We start from the raw sequence: 16,015 nt of genomic DNA on the forward strand, positions 1-16,015 counted from the left end.
AGTGTTCTCATCTACTTCCTTAACATCTAGGTCTGTGAATTTGTTACTATTAAGTGCCATTATTGCCTTAGTTTTAGCCAAATAAAAAAAGATCAATTTAGATGGGTGCCCATTCATACTTCAGTCTTCGTTTTCTTGGGATTTCGGACATGCTGTCAGCTTTCTTTACTGCATGTCCTGGTGAAAAGTATTATTCAACATCTACAGTATTATCTTGTTTTTCCTTACAATAGCATCACTATCAGTTTTTAAGCGGCCCACATTGCTCCTGGTGACTCTACCTCTTAGCGTAGTTGTAACATTTTTTTTGAGTTGATTCTGATGTCCCTTGAAAGTTTATTGTTGTAGTGCTTTTGGACCTTTTACTGTTTTTCAGTCACCCTTTGCTGGTCTTGTTATCGTTCCTACTTCTTTTAATTCATTCATAGGATAGAAGTGTCACTGACCATTGTTTGCTCAGAGAGCAGTTAAGAGTCAACCACATTGCTGTGGGTCAGGAGTTAAATGTAGGCCAGACCAAATAAGGATGGAATTTCCTTCCCTAAAGGACATCAGTGAACCAGATGAGTTTTTTCCTGACAATCAACAGAGGTTTCATGGTCATCATCAATTCCAGATGGTGGAATTCGAACCTGGGTCTCCGGAACATTACCTGGGTCCCCTGATTAATCACCTAGAGATTAGCCATTGGGCTATTGCCTCCTCTGATTTGTTGAGATCTGCACTTTATTTGCATTTTTGGAAAACTTTTATTCTAGTTTTAAGTTGGCACTTACCTCCAGTTTTCCACAGCTGTCTTTTTTGGCAAGAAGAGCTGTTTGGCTGCATAGAGATACAGTCTGGTTCTGAGGGCTGGGCTCTGTTAGAATAAAAACAGGAGTGATTAGAAGAGAGAAACCTGCAGGATATGATGTTTTGGGGCATTTGGCAGGGTGGGAGTTGTGGAGGGAAGTGCTTGCGTGGAGTTTGAAAGCCAGACAAGGAGTATGGCTTTTCGTGGCAACTTCCTTTCTTATGTCTGGTCCGTCACAGATGAATACATGTTGACAGCCAAGGACAATGCCTACCCCCACCCTTGCCCAACCCCACCTTCTTCCCTCCTCTCCTCCACCTTCCCTTCTCCTCTCTCCTCTCTCCCTCTATCACTCTTCACCTTCCCCACACCCCCTTCACCCTTGTCCTGTCCTCCCTTCCCCCTCTCCTCTCCTCTCCCTGTCTCCCCCTTCCCTTTCCCCTCCTTTCTTCCTCTATCTCCCCTCCTTCCTCCCGCTCCTTCTCTGTCTCTCTCCCTCTCTTTCCTGTCCCTCTATACCACTCCTCCCTCTTCCCCCCCCTTTCTCCGCCCCTCTAGCCCCCAGCCCTCCATCTGCCTCCACCTCCCTGTCTCCCCTTCCTCCACATACCTTTCACTCCCCTCCCCTTCTTTCATCCGCCTGTACCCCCTTCACTGCTCTCCACCTCCCTGCTTTCTGCTCTACATCCCCTCCCCCTTCTCTTTTCCCCCCTTCCTTCTCCCCGTCTCTCTCTCCTGTCCCATCATGAAGCAGGGTGTGAGGATGCATCGATGACATCATTGGTGCTGCTTCCTTCTCATTCAGAATTGGAAATTTTTATCAATCTTGCATCCATTCTGTTCTCACATTCACCTGGTCCATGTTTGACTCCTCCTTTCCCTTTCTCACCATTTCTGTTTTCATTTCTGGGAATTGGCTGGCCACCAACTCCGATGGTTACCATCACAATCATAGCACCCTGCTTCCTGTCAGGACTGTATTCTTTTCACCCAGTTTTTCATCTCCATCTTACAGCTATCTGAGATATCCCTATGTATATTTGCTCCTCAATTTCTCAATGACTACTGGGCCCTGTAGTACAATCCCATCAAAGTGATATTCCCCTTCTTATTTGTCAGTTTCACCCATATAGCTTCATTGGACGATCCCTCAGGAATATCCTAAGTACAGCCATGATGTTCTCCCTGATCAAAACCATAACTCCCCCTCCCCTCTTGTCTCCCGTTCTATTCTTCCTATAGCCTCTGCACCCCAGAACATTGAGCTGCCGGTTCTGTTTGTCCTGCAGCTATGTTTCTGTGATAGCTGTGATGTTCCAGCCCTATGTTCCCATCTGTGCCCTGACTTCATAGAAAATACTCCCTACAGCGTGGAAGCAGACCATTTGGCCCATAAAGTCCACACCACTGACCCTCTGAAGAATATCCCACCCAGACCCAACCCCTAACCTATCCCTGCATTTCCCATCCTAGACACTATGGGCAATTTAGCATTGACAATCCATCTAACCTACACATCTGTGAGAGGAAACCAGAGCACCTGGAGGAAACTCATGCAGACATGGCGAGAATGTGCAAACTCCACACAGACAGTCGCCCAAATCTAGAATCGAACCTGGATCTCTGGCATCGTGAGGCAACAGTACTAACCATTGAGTCACCTGCTTTACCTTTCAGGCCTCTTGCATTGAAATGCAGTTTAATTCATGAGTCTTCCCTCGATCCCTGCCGTGCTGTTTCCTGCTTTCTCTATTTAACTTGCTCCCTTTAACATCCGTACCAGCCTCAACCTTCTCTCTTGCTGCACTACTGTTTAGTCTGGCACCCCCTGCCAGACTAGTTTAAAGACTCCTGAATAGCTCTGCCACCTCTCCCCGCCATCATCTTGCTCGCCTTCCAGTTCAGGCACAATCCATCCCTCTTGTACAGATCACTGTACCCCAGAAGAGATCCTAATGATCTAAAAATCTGAATCCCTGCCCACTGCACCAGCTCCTCAGCCATACGTTCATCTGCCCTACCCTCCTGTTCATACTCTCATTAGCATGTGTCACTGGGAGTAATCCACAGATTACTACCCTGGAGGTCATGTTTTTTCATTACTGTCTAACTCCAAATATTCACTCTGCGGGCTCTCATCTCTTTTTCTAGCTATGTCGTTGGTACTAATATGTACAATGACCTTTGGTTACCCATGCTCCCCTTTCGAGAAATTACTGCAACCGTTTGAAGAAATTCTTGACTCTGGCACCAGGGAGGAAACACACCGTCCTGAATCGCATAAATGGCCGTAGAAATGCCTGTCTGTCCTGCTCACTAGGATATGGACTTTGCCATATCCTGCTTCACAGCAGATCCAGTCATGGTGCCAAAGACCTGGCTGCTGCTGCTATTTTCCTCTGAGAGGCTATCTCCCCTAACAGCATCCATAACAGTATAATTGTTTGACAGAGGGATAGCCACAGGAGACTCCTGCACTACCTGCCTGCCTCTCCTGGTACGCACCCATCTACCTGACTGAAACTGCAGTGTGGCCATCCTGCTGAAGCTACTATCTTATCACACTGTCTGCCTCTTGTATGTTCCTCAGTACATTCAACTGCTGCTCCAGTAGACCGGAGGGGTTCTGCATCTGGACGCACTTCCTGCAGACATAGTCGCCAGGGGCTCTCGACTGCCCCTGATCGCCCACATCTTACAGGAGGCGCATACCACTCGACTGACTTCCATCTCTGCCCTTCTCACAACAAGCAGACATTGGCAAAAAATGGTCTTTCCTTGCCCTTCCCTCGTTGAAGATGGTAAGCAACAAAAAGCCCAGTACTCACCTAGGCTTGCACTTAGACCTATTTACAGCTGTTTGACCACAAAGCAGCCCCTGTCAAAAATGGCCAGAAGAAGACACAGCAATGCCTTCCTCCCCCTCTTGCCTAAACTCCCACACTCTTTGCAGTTCGCAATCTGTGCTGGGAGCACTTTGCGCCTTGCTTTTATACACTTAAGGCCTGCCTTGCTACAAGAACCAGCTTTAACCAGTTTACTTAATTAGATACCTGCGATGTGCTACAGCACTAGGATATCTTGTTTTAACTTTTCCTCGACCTGAAGGAAAAAGAAATTAACTTAAACATTTACTCTCAGTTACTCTGCAAAGTAAGTGAGCACTCAGAGACCAAATGAGAATCCCTGACATGCAAACTGGCCCAGTCCATGAGGTGAGTGCATGTCCCTGCTCACAAAGTATATTGGCAGCTGGATTACCCTGAGAAGGTGCTGGTGAGCTCCATGGTTCTGCATTGAAGTGCAGAACTATACATTAAGTAAGCAGCAACGCGCCATGAGGGTGTGGTGAGACTGGTATTTGGGAATGACCTAATGGCATTAACACTGGACTGCTAACCCAAAGACCCAGGTAATATTCTGGGGAAACACTTTTGAAGAAGGGTCTAGGCCTGAAACGTCAGCTTTCCTGCTCCTCTGATGCTGCTTGGCCTGCTGTGTTCATCCAGCTTTACACCTTGTTATCTCAGATTCTGCAGCATCTGCAGTTCCTACTTTCTGTAATATTCTGGGGACCCAGGTTTGAATCTTGCCATGGCAGATGGTGGAATTTGAATTCAATAAATATATGGAATTAAAGAATCTAATCATAACCAAGAATTGGATTGTTGGAAAAACTCATCTAGTTCAATGATGTCCTTTAGGGAAGGAAACTGCCATCGTGATCTGGTCTAGTCTACATGTGACTCCAGACTCACAATAATGTGGTTGACTCTCAACTGCCCTCTGAGCAGTTAGAGATAGGCAATAAATGCTGTTTAGCTAGTGACATCCTCATCCCATGAATGAATTTTTTAAAAAGTTCTCCAATGTTGTGCAAAACATTCCTCCCCCAATCTACTTGATGACAATCAAATGACTGAGATGACCATAACTCCTTGAAGTTGTTCGCTAATGGTCACTGTGTTACACAACTTAAAATTACTGTACTATCATAAAATGAAGTGATCTGAAAAACATGTGTGGGAAGGTTTTATTTACATTGTATGTTCACTGCACAATGGCACAGTGGTGCCATTGGTGAAGTTCTAGAGATGTTTCCTTAAAGAGTCAGTGATAGAGAAACTGTTGGAGAAATGTCTGAAGGAGAGAATTAAAATCGATTTTAAAAAGCATGGGTTTATTAGGGATAGTCAGCATAGCTTTGTTAGATGAAGGTCTTGCTTAACAAATTTGCTAAAATTTTCTGAAAATGTGATCAGATGTGTAGGTGATGGAAGTTCCATTGATGTAGTTTATATGAGTTTTAACAAAGCTTTTGACAAGTTACCACATGGGAGACTGATTGAGAAGGTTAAAGCAGGAGGAATTGAGGGAAACTTGGCGAGATGGATCAGAAACTTGTTTAGTAGTAGGACACAAACGGTAGTGGTTAAAAGCCTGTTCAACTGACTGGAGAAAAGTGTCCAGTGGTGTACCACAAGGATCAGTACAGGGAACCTTATTTTTTGTTTTATACATGAACAATACAGATGAAAATATGGGAGGACTGTTAAGCCAGTTTGCAGATGACACCATTGATAGGGTGGTTAGTAGTGAATAAGATTAAGTTACAGGAAGATATGGATGGGCTGGTTACATGGGCAGAGCAGTGATAACTTTTTTTAATGCTGATAAGTGCAAGGCGATATACTTCGGAAAAAGAAACAAAATGCTGGAATATTTAACAAATGGCAGGACACTTGGTAGCTCAGAGGGACCTTGGGGTAATTATTCACAGATCCCTGAAGCTGGCAGAGCATGTGAATAGAATAGTTAAGAAAGCTATGGGACATTTCCTTTCATCAGTCATGGTATTTAGTATAAGAGCAAAGATTTAATGATGGAGTTGTACAGATGTTAGTCCAGCCCTAGCTGGAGTACTGTACGCAGTTCTGGTCATCTCACGACAGAACAATCTGATAGCACTAGAAGGGACATGGGCGAGGTTCACCAGGATATGCCTGAGATGGAGCAGTTGAGCTATAAGGAGAGACTAGATAGGCTTACGTTTTCTTCAGAGCAGAGAAGACTGAGCAGGGGGCATGATTGAAGTGTATAACATGAGAGGTATGGACAGAATCAGTAGAGTCATAGAGATATAAAGCACAGGAACAGACCCTTCAGTCTATATCATCCATGCCGACCAGATATCCTAAATAAAGCAAGTCCCATTTGTCAGCATTTGATTGACATCCCTCTAAACCCTTCCTATTCATATACCCATCCAGGTGCCATTTAAATGTGGTAATTGTACCAGCCTCCACCAGTTCCTCTGGCAGTTCATTCTATCCACACACCATCCTCTGCATGAAAATGTTGTTCCTTAGATCTATTTTAAATCTTTCCCCTCTCACCTTAAACCTATGTACTCACGAGAGGGTATACTTTTCGGGCAAGGTTCAGGAGATTCAGAGGGAATTTGGGGAAAAAGGTTCTTCATCAGGAGGGTGGTGGGAAGGTAATGGAGGCCAGAAACTTCACAACCTTTAAAAAGTGTTTGGATGAGCACTTGAATTTTCAAAACATATGGATACATATGGAATGAATGGAGCTTTTGCAGTGGGCCGCTGTTTGCACCTTCTGGCAAACAATGTTCCAAAGTTCGGTACGCTATTACAAGGTGGCCTCAAGACCCAGATGGAGCACTGAATGTAAGCTGAGAACTTGGCATGACATATTGCTTTATAAGATAGGGAAGAGAACCATTGAGAGGAGATAAAATTAAATATAGGCCTGTTTTCAATTGTTCCTTCTGCAGAACCTTTTTCGCCAGCAACAGAAGCTTTTCCAACAAATGAGAGTGGTCCAGGGACAAAGGCTGAAAAGTATTAAGCAGCTATTTGAACAGTTTCTGAAGGTAAACATTGAAAAACCTGGGTGACTGAGAAATGTTTACTGAAACATTGGTAATTATTTTGTACAATAAATTTGTAATAACATAAATTACTGAACTTAATTTTGATGAAGATACAATCATCATGATCTTTAACTGAAACTATAACTACTATATTTTTTTGTCTCCCTTCCCTCCATGCGCATTAATACACTCTTGCTACAGCATCTGGTTCTTCGCCCAAGTGGTCATTGTCCTATATGAAGCTCTGATGAAAATAAGAGAATCTATGCAGCTTAGGGAGAAATTTAGGACTTGCCTCATCTGGAGCACTCACTGAGCCATTGAGATTGCCCTTATAATAATGTTGTTTTGAAGATATTAATTGTTCAAAAGTTCTGTGTGGTCAATTTTTCATTACATTGTGCCTGTAAATTGATAAAATATCTGAAGATTGGGGTGGGGATTGGAGTTGTAGATTGTTCTGCAGCTGGCTAACCATATGCCTTGCAAATATTTCTTAACTAATCAGGTAAGTGCGGTTGTGTAAACTCATCAAGTTCCAAGTTGATGTGTTCTGTCAGTTGTTGAGCCATGTGTAGACTATTCTTTATTGGTTGATGAGTGATTACTTCATAGTTTGTGCCAGGTTATGGATGATGAAATTGCAATGTCTTTTATATTCCTCTCAGAGTTTAGAGGACTTGGAGAAGAGCCACACAGAACAACAGTCTGCTGTACAGAGTGAACTTCGCAAGGAGATGGCCCTCTTTCAGAAAAGGATTTTAATGGATACTGTAAGTAATACACTTACATTTTAAATGAGGTGACTGCCTTTCAGACCTTTGCATCGTGCACTCTATCCAGTCTCCACTTGGAAACCAAATTGTAGAATGATACAGGACAGAAGGAGGCTGTTAAGCTGCATTGTTATTTGCAGCCCTACTTTTCCCTGAAAGGCCTACAGTTTTTTTTAATCTATCAAGTATTTATATAGCTTCTATTTGAAAATTATTATGGAAACCACTTCATTGTACTTCCTGTGTTTTGTTCATAATCTAAGATGAGTGTGGCACTTCTAAAAATCTGCTGCTATAGGTAACTGCTGCTGGATTATTGACTGTATATGAAAAATGCTTTTCTAATGAGAAAGTAAACCTTTTGTGATGTGGCAAAGAACAAATTGTGATGATTTATTCTACAGATTAACAAACTCCTCTGCCAACATCTGTAAACCTGAAATTGACAAAAAGTGCTGAAAGAATATGAGGAGGGCTTCTTGTTATCTCTGTCGCCTCTGTTGAATGCTAACAGATCAACTGTATATTTCTAATTATTTATTCTCGTAACTAGAGATTACAGTTAGACATATATAAGATGCGTGGTGTGTGTCCAGAAGTGTGGTGGAGACAGGTTAAATTGAGGTGTTCAAGAGAGCATATGATGATTATTTGAAAATAATTAATGTGCAAGCATGGAGAGAACGATGGGAGAGGGCACTAAGTTCTCACACCCATTCAGAGAATTGGTGTAACACAACAAGTAGAATGGACTTCTGCACTGTAATTTTCTGCAGTTCTGTGTTAAATTTTGTCTGCCATTCAGTATGATAAAAGTTGACCTTCTGCCTTATCTCTGTTCTCACTGTATTAGAGTCATAGCGGTTTACAGCATCAAACAGACCCTTAGGCCCAACTTGCCCATGCTGCCCACGTTTCACAATTTCAACTAGTTCCATTTACCTGCATTTGGTCCGTATCCCTGCATACTTATCCCATTTATGCATCTGTCCAAATATTTCTGAAATAACAAAATTGGACTCGCTTCCTCTCCAATGGCAGCCCATTCCAGACACTCACTACCCTCTGTATGGAAGAATTGCCCCTCTGGATCCTTTTGTATCTCTCCCATCTCACCTTAAACCTATGACCTCTAGTTTTAGACACCCCTGCTGTGGGGGAGAGCTGTCTGCCATCTTCCTTATCTATGCCTTTTATTATTTTATACACCTCTATCAGGTCACCTCTCAGACTCCTACGCTCCAGGGAACAGAAAACTGGCCTATCCAACCTCCCCTTATAACTCAAAACCTTCCAGTCCAAGTAGCATCATAGTAAATCTTTTCTGCGCTCTTTCTAATTAGTAATATCCATTCGATAGCAGGTTCAGCAGAACTGTGTGAAGTACTCCAAATGTCGCCTCACCAATGTCTTGTACAGCTGCAACAAGATGTCCCAGCTCCTACAGTCAGCGCCCTGATTGATGAAAGCCGGTGTGTCGAAAGCTATCTTCAGTGCTTTGTCTACCTGTGACTCCATTTTCAAAGATGTATGAATCTGTACCCCGAGATCTCTTTATTCTATAACACTCACCAGGGTCCTACTGTTGACTGTGTAAGTCCTGCCCTGGTTTGTGTCACCAAAATGCAGTACCTTGCACTTATCTAATTAAACTTCATCTGCCATTCTTCAGCCCATTGGCCCTGTTGATCAAGATCTCAGTGCATTCCCAGATAACCTTCTTCACTGTCCACTACACCACTAATCTTGGTGTCATTTGCAAACTTACTAACCATACCTCCTAAATTCCCACCCAGATCATTTATATAAATGATGAATAACAGTGAACCCAGCACTGATCCCTGTGGCACACCTCTGGTCACAAACCTCGTCTACAAAACAACCCTCTTCCACCACCCTGTCTTCTAACATCAAACCAATTTTGTATCCAATTGGCTAGTTCTCCCTAAATTCCTATGAGATTTAACCTTACTCAACAATCTACCGTACAGTATCTTGTCAGAGACCTTACTAAAGTCCATTTAGCTCCTGGGATGCTGCTGGGCCTGCTGTGTTCATCCAGCCTCACATTTTGTTGTCTCCATTTCAACAATGACTTCTGCACTGCCCTCGCCCACTTTGTTGGTCTCTGCTTCAAAGAACTCAATCAGATTTGTGAGACGTGATTTCCCACAAACAAAGCCATGCTGACTATCCCAAATAAGTCCTTGCCTCTCCTGTCTCTCAGAATCCCCTCTAACAACTCACCCACCATAAATGTTAGGCTCACCAGTCTGTAGTTCACAGGCATTTCCCTGCAGCTTTACTTAAATAATGACTGACATCAGTCACCGTCCAGTTTTTGGGCACTTCACCTGTGGCTATCGATGATACAAATATGTCCACTAGGGACCCCACAATTTCCTTCCTCGCATCCCACGAAGCCCTGGGATATACTTCATCAGGTCCTGCAGATTTATCTACCTTAATGCATTTTGAGACTTCCAGCACCACCTCTTCTTGATTGTGTTTGTATTTTTCCCATCTCACCTTAAACCTGTTTATTTCCCCAAGTTCCCTAGCATCCACACTTTTCTCAATGGTAAATATTGGTGAGAAATATTCATTTAGAATTTCACCATCTCTTGTTGCTCCACATATAGGTGATCTTGTTGATTTTTACGAGGCACTTTTCTGTTCCTAGTTACTCATTTGCCCTTCATGTACTTGCAGAATCTCTTTGGATTCTTCTTTACCTTATCTGCCAATGCCTACTCATGTCCCCTTTTAGCTGTCCTGATTTCTCTCTTAAGTGTACTCCGGCACCCTATACTCAAGGAATTCACTTGATCCGACTGTAAATGTCATATGCCTTCTTCTTTTTCAAGACCAGGCCCTCAATAACTCTAAGCAAACAGGGTTCCCTACTTCTGCCAGCTTTCTTCTTCATTCTAACAGGAACATGCTGGCCTTGAACCCTTATTAACACACTTTTGAAAGCCTCCCACATACCAGATGTTCCTTCGCCTGTAAACAGCTCCCCCCTGCCAATCAACTTCTGAAAGTTCCTGTCTAAGACCACCAAAATTAGCCTTGCCTCAAGAACTTTAACTTGTGGACCACACCTATCCTTTTCCACGGTTATTTTAACATTAATGGAATTATCATCACCGGACCCAAAGACCAAGAAAATTGACCAAGAAACCGTCCATCTTTGCCTTAACTGTTTTCAGTGACGAAGTGCCTTCTGGGGTGTGGAATTCCAAAGTTTCACACCCTTTTGAGTTGTTTCAAGATATCCTTATGCTCCAGTTATTGTATACTTCTGTAGGACTTCTACTATGTTGAGTGCTTGCTATCTGCATTTTTCTTTTAATTCAGTGCTGTATATCCCTCAATATCCAGGGTTCACAGGGTGAGGCTGAAGAACTTTCTCTTTGTTCGAACATGTTGGCTCGGTACTGTCACTATTTCATTCTTGTCCCGAGGCAGATTAACCTGAAATATCTACTTCCAGTCCACTCTGGCAAAATCGACCTTGCCCCAGATTAGAACTTTGACTTCAGACCCATTCTTCCCCTTTTACTTAACAGTCTTGAATCAAACAGTTATAATTGCTGTCTGCAAAACACTCCCTCACGATACTTCAACCACCTACACTGCTTTGTTACCCAAAGTTAAATCCAGGACCACCCCTTTCTTGTAGGGCCTTCGATGTACTGACATAAAAAGATGTGCTTGATGGATTTTAAGATTGCTGCTCCCCCCCAAACCTTTCACACAATGACACGGGAGATCAAATGCAAAATGAAAGTAAACAGTCTATGGGAAGCCCCTTTTGGAGTATTGATATACAGTGGGATCTTGGGGTGCAAATCCGTAGCTCGCTCAAAGTAGCAACGCAGGTGAACAAGGTGGTAAAGAAGGCAAACGGCACGTTTACTTTCATTGGTTGGTGCATTGAGAATGCTTTTGTTATGCCCATCGGAGATTCAGCTGCAAACTGCATAGATTGGGAAGCAAGTCCTGCAGGGTAAAAGTTTTCACAAAAGGCAGGGAAATTAAAGAGCCAAGTAGCCATATGAGAAGGCCCATAATGTGATTGAATTTAAATTGATTAATTTATATCCAAAGGTAACTTTTGAGGCAGAAATAACCAGAAATGGCCATAACTACTAACTGATAAAACGATGGATGAACTATGATTGTGGGAGCAAAAGTGTACATTTAATTTGTTTAGCCTGTTCTTCACTCAGCAAGATCAAGACTGCTCTTCAACCTGGTTAACAAAAACAATCAATTTTGGACTTAAAGTGAATACTTGACCTCACATCAGTTGCCATTTATGAGAGAGATCCTAACTTTTTTCACCCTTTGTGTGTAAAACACTTCCTAATTTCATTCTAACTTAAGACTATGTCTCCTTATCCTCAAACAGTGAAAATATTTTCATTAAGATTAGATTCCTTACAGTGTGGGAACAGGCCCTTCGGCCCAACAAGTCCACGCCGCCCTTTGAAGCATCCCACCCAGACCCATTCTTCCTATAACTCACACATCCCTGAATACTACAGGCAATTTAGCACGGCTAATCCATCTAGCCTGCACATCTTTGGACTGTGGGAGGAAACCGGAGCAAGCCCACACAGACACGGGGAGACTGTGCAAACTCCACACAGACAGTTGCCCGAGGCTGGAATTGAACCCGGGTCCCTGGTGCTGTGAAGCTGCACTGCTAACCACTAAGCCACTGTCCCGCCCCTAATATCAAATAATATCATTAATATCTTTATATCTCAATAGCTTCAACCAAATCACCACTTAATCTTCTAAATCCTAGAAATAAAATCTCAGTTAACTTTCTTACAGTTCCTTCCTCCCTACACCCAATCCTAGCAGCTCTTCCCACCCTGCAGCATCTTCTTAACTCCTGTAACTGTGTTCCAGTAGCCCCTCGGCCTTCCTTCACAATTCCTGTCTCTCCATCCATCCCCACAGCTCCGTTTCTTTCTGTTTCCCCTGCTGTTCCTGTCTCTTGAGTTTTTCCAGCAATTTCTGTTTTTGTTTCTGATTTTCATGTTTTCTTATATTTTCATTCTTTCTGTGTTTCTGGTGTTTGATCCTCAAAATTATTGTGAAAACTGATATAAAGTAACCACTTAGTGAGTCTGTGCATTTCCATCACAACATCACTTCCATCACGTCATTAAGGGTGTCCTTAATCACTCCTTCTCTTAATATAGCTGTAAAAGTATTTTGTGTTTTCCTTGATACCAATTGCAGATTTTCATTGCTTTATTTAGGAAGGGTTAAATGAGAAACAAAACTATAAGTCACTAAGTGTAATACCAGTTCTAAGGAAGTGTGATGAAGTCTCATAATTAGTTATTACATTGTGGGAACTTGGGTTCTAAAGTAGAGGAAAGAAGTGACTTTTTTCGGCTCTGAACGTCGGACTTTTTTTGTTAAAAAGATCAGAATATCATAGAGATCTACAGCACAGAAAACGGCCCTTCAGCTCATTGCATCTGCACTAGTCAAAAGCAACCGCCTAACAATTGTAATCCTACCTTTCAGCCCCTGTGGACTTTTCCGCCTTGGCAGTGCAAGTGTACATCTAAATACCCGTTCAGTGATATGAGGGTATCTGCCTCCACCATCTTCACAAGCAGTGGTCATTTTGAATAGTGAGCTAAAAACATTTCCAAGAAATTGTTCTTGTAGTTAAATGACAAGCAGTTCTTTATTACTTTCTGACACTTGTAATGAGTTTTTTTCCAATTGTTCTTGTATTAGGCGATTTTTATTTAATTTTACAAAAAACGTGAAAGTTTATTTTGTAAGTACATTGGTAGCCTTTTTGTGAATATATTCAGTGACTGCCCTTAATGGTAAACAAGAAGAAAGAGAATGAATCACATGATCTACCAAACCAGGTCTCATTCTGCAATATGACCTGTCCTGTATTACCATCAGCCGGGATCATAACAGCAAAGTTAGTAGAATTTGTTGGTACAGACAGAATAATTGACCATTTAGATAAATATGAGCCGATGGAGAAAGCTGACAGTTACTTGTAAAGGTCATGTTTAGTCATTGAACAAAATTGAATTATTTGAATAGGTGATAGATAAGGGAAGTGTTAGTGCTCTAGTGGTGCAGTGGTATTGCCCCTACCTTTAGACCAAAAGAAACAAATTCAAGTGCCACCTGTCACGATGATGCATCATAACCTGTCCGAGCAGGTTGATTAAAAGTAAGTACATGGTTAATAGAGTGAAAAGGAATGTCACTTGAGCAGCCAGATGACCTTCATCTGGGATCCATTTGAGTCTGTTAGCAAAAACAAAAGATTAATTCATTGATTTGGATAAGGAATAGGTTAGGAAGTAGGAGACAATATTGACATGATGAATATATACTCAAACTGGCAGGCATGTCTAGGAATGTGTCTCAAGAATCTTCTGAATTTTATTATACTTATAGTTAACTTGGATGGAGGAATACAGAGCTGTACAGTCAACTTTACTGATTGCGCAGTCAATAGTGTAAATGCAAACAGAAAATTGCAGAGGGATGTAAATAGATTGAGTGTGCAAACAAGATTGTAATTCTGACGAAGGGTCCCCGGACACAAAGCGTTAATTCTGATTTCTGTCCACAAATGCTGCCAGACCTGCTGGTCTTTTCTTGCAATTTCTGTTTTTGTTTCTAATTCACAGCATCCACAGTGCTTCTGTTTTTTATTTATTTTAGCAGATTCGGATCAATGGGGGGTGGGGAGGAAGAGTGTCAAGTCCACTTTGGACTTGGGGAAAAAAAATTACATTGTTTTCTAAATGGTGAGAGTCTATGAGCTTTTGAGGAAAAAAGGGGATTTAGTGGATTAAGTGCAGAAAATACAAAGCTGTAGGATGGATACAAAATATGATTTATACATCCAAAGGCTTGTTTCAGTTTTCTCTAGGAGGTTGGAATACAGAGGGACAGAAGAGCTATTATGTCAAGCTCAGGCTAGACCCTATGTTCAGTTTTGAAAACCATTCCTGATCTGAGGTATGTAGAATAGATTATCTAGAGTTATACCAATTACATTTTGAAGACAGTTTGTGTAGCCTAGGTGGGTAGGCATTGGCTTAAATATGGAATATTAAAGGATGATCTAATTGAGTTATTTAAACCTATTTCCTCTGATGGCAGAACCTTAAAATTGGAAGTGGGTCGTTCAGGGGCTATGTCAGGAAGCACTTTTTTCACAAGGTCATAGAAAACATTACCGAGATTGGTTTTTATTGAGTTATTAGCCACAATTAGGAGGTGGTAAATAGTGTTAAGAGTCAACATTGACTTGATTAAATGTTGCAACAGATGGAGGAGCTGAATGGTTTTACTGGCATACTGCTTAAGTATGCATGATAATAAAATCTAATCTTAATTCTAAATTCTAAAAATTTTGACATTCGGGCAGCTAATCTAAATCCAGTTAATACACCAAAACAGTCCTTTCAGGGAGAAGTATAGTTGAGACTTCGGCAGGTAGTTTGATTTCTAATTGATTTGTAATGTGTTGTCTTTCTTTCCATCACACAGCAACAACAGGAGATGGCTACAGTACGGAAATCTCTACAATCCATGCTAATGTGATAGCATTCAGGAGATACACACCCTTGACACTAATTGGAAACCATTTGATTAAAACAACTGGTTATTGCAGCAGTAACTGAGTTTGTAGTTGCTATTTTAAAATGCTGGTTAATTTTAAATCTACTTTCATGTTAATTGTAGCAGTACAGATTAAGCTTTTCTGTACTTGCCCATTTGGTTGATGAAATTGTTAATCAGATTAAAACTAACTCAATTTAAGTCTGCCATTTTGTTAGTAATTCTGTCTTCATATTTCATCTGTATTATTATGATTCTATTACATGAAACAGTATTTTATATCTACTATAAATCATGAGTTATACGTCTCAGTTGTTACAGTGCAAGAGGCCATTTAGCTCAGCTCATTGAATAAGCTATTCGCCTCGTGCTACACTCTGCATTTTCCCGTAACCTTGCATATCTTTCCATACAGAAATCTAATTCCATGGAATCCCGGGGAAACAGGCCATTCGACCCAAAGAGTCCACACCAACTCTCCGAAGAACATCCCACCCAGACCCATCCTCCCCACCGTATCCCTGTCACCCTGCATTTCCCATGGCTATCATACCTAGCCTACATATCCCCAAACACTATGGTTAATTTAGCATGGCCAGTCCATCTAACTTGCACATTTTTAGACTGTGGGGTGGTAACTGGAGCATCCACGCAAACACAGGAAGAATGTGCAAACTCTACATAGACAGTTACCTGAGAGTGGAATTGAACCCACGTCCCTAGTACTGAGCCACTGAGCTACCCGTTCCCTTCTGTGTGTTTTGGTTGAACCTGTCTGCTCATGCAACTCCATTCCCCCTCACTTTTGATCCCTTTGTAACTGGGAACTGTTTCTCCAGGACCAAACCCTTCATGATTTTGAATACCACTATTAAATTTCACCTCAGCCTCTTTCCCCTCCAAGGA

The 16,015-nt window shown here is 41.9% G+C and overlaps 1 protein-coding gene across 1 annotated transcript in view; it reads left to right on the plus strand.

Annotated features, from left to right (window-relative positions):
* Window positions 1–15,193, plus strand: part of sycp3 (synaptonemal complex protein 3) — a 31,799-nt gene extending 16,606 nt beyond the window's left edge. Inside the window, exons 4-6 of the mRNA XM_059653232.1 lie at window positions 6,594–6,692; window positions 7,361–7,465; window positions 15,038–15,193. Of these exons, the coding sequence (XP_059509215.1) occupies window positions 6,594–6,692; window positions 7,361–7,465; window positions 15,038–15,091 (258 nt within the window). The 3' untranslated portion in view covers window positions 15,092–15,193. The remainder of the gene's footprint in view (window positions 1–6,593; window positions 6,693–7,360; window positions 7,466–15,037) is intronic.
* Window positions 15,194–16,015: the final 822 nt, after the last annotated feature.

Source organism: Stegostoma tigrinum, chromosome 21 (genome assembly GCF_030684315.1).
Source record: "Stegostoma tigrinum isolate sSteTig4 chromosome 21, sSteTig4.hap1, whole genome shotgun sequence".
Lineage (NCBI taxonomy): Eukaryota > Metazoa > Chordata > Chondrichthyes > Orectolobiformes > Stegostomatidae > Stegostoma > Stegostoma tigrinum.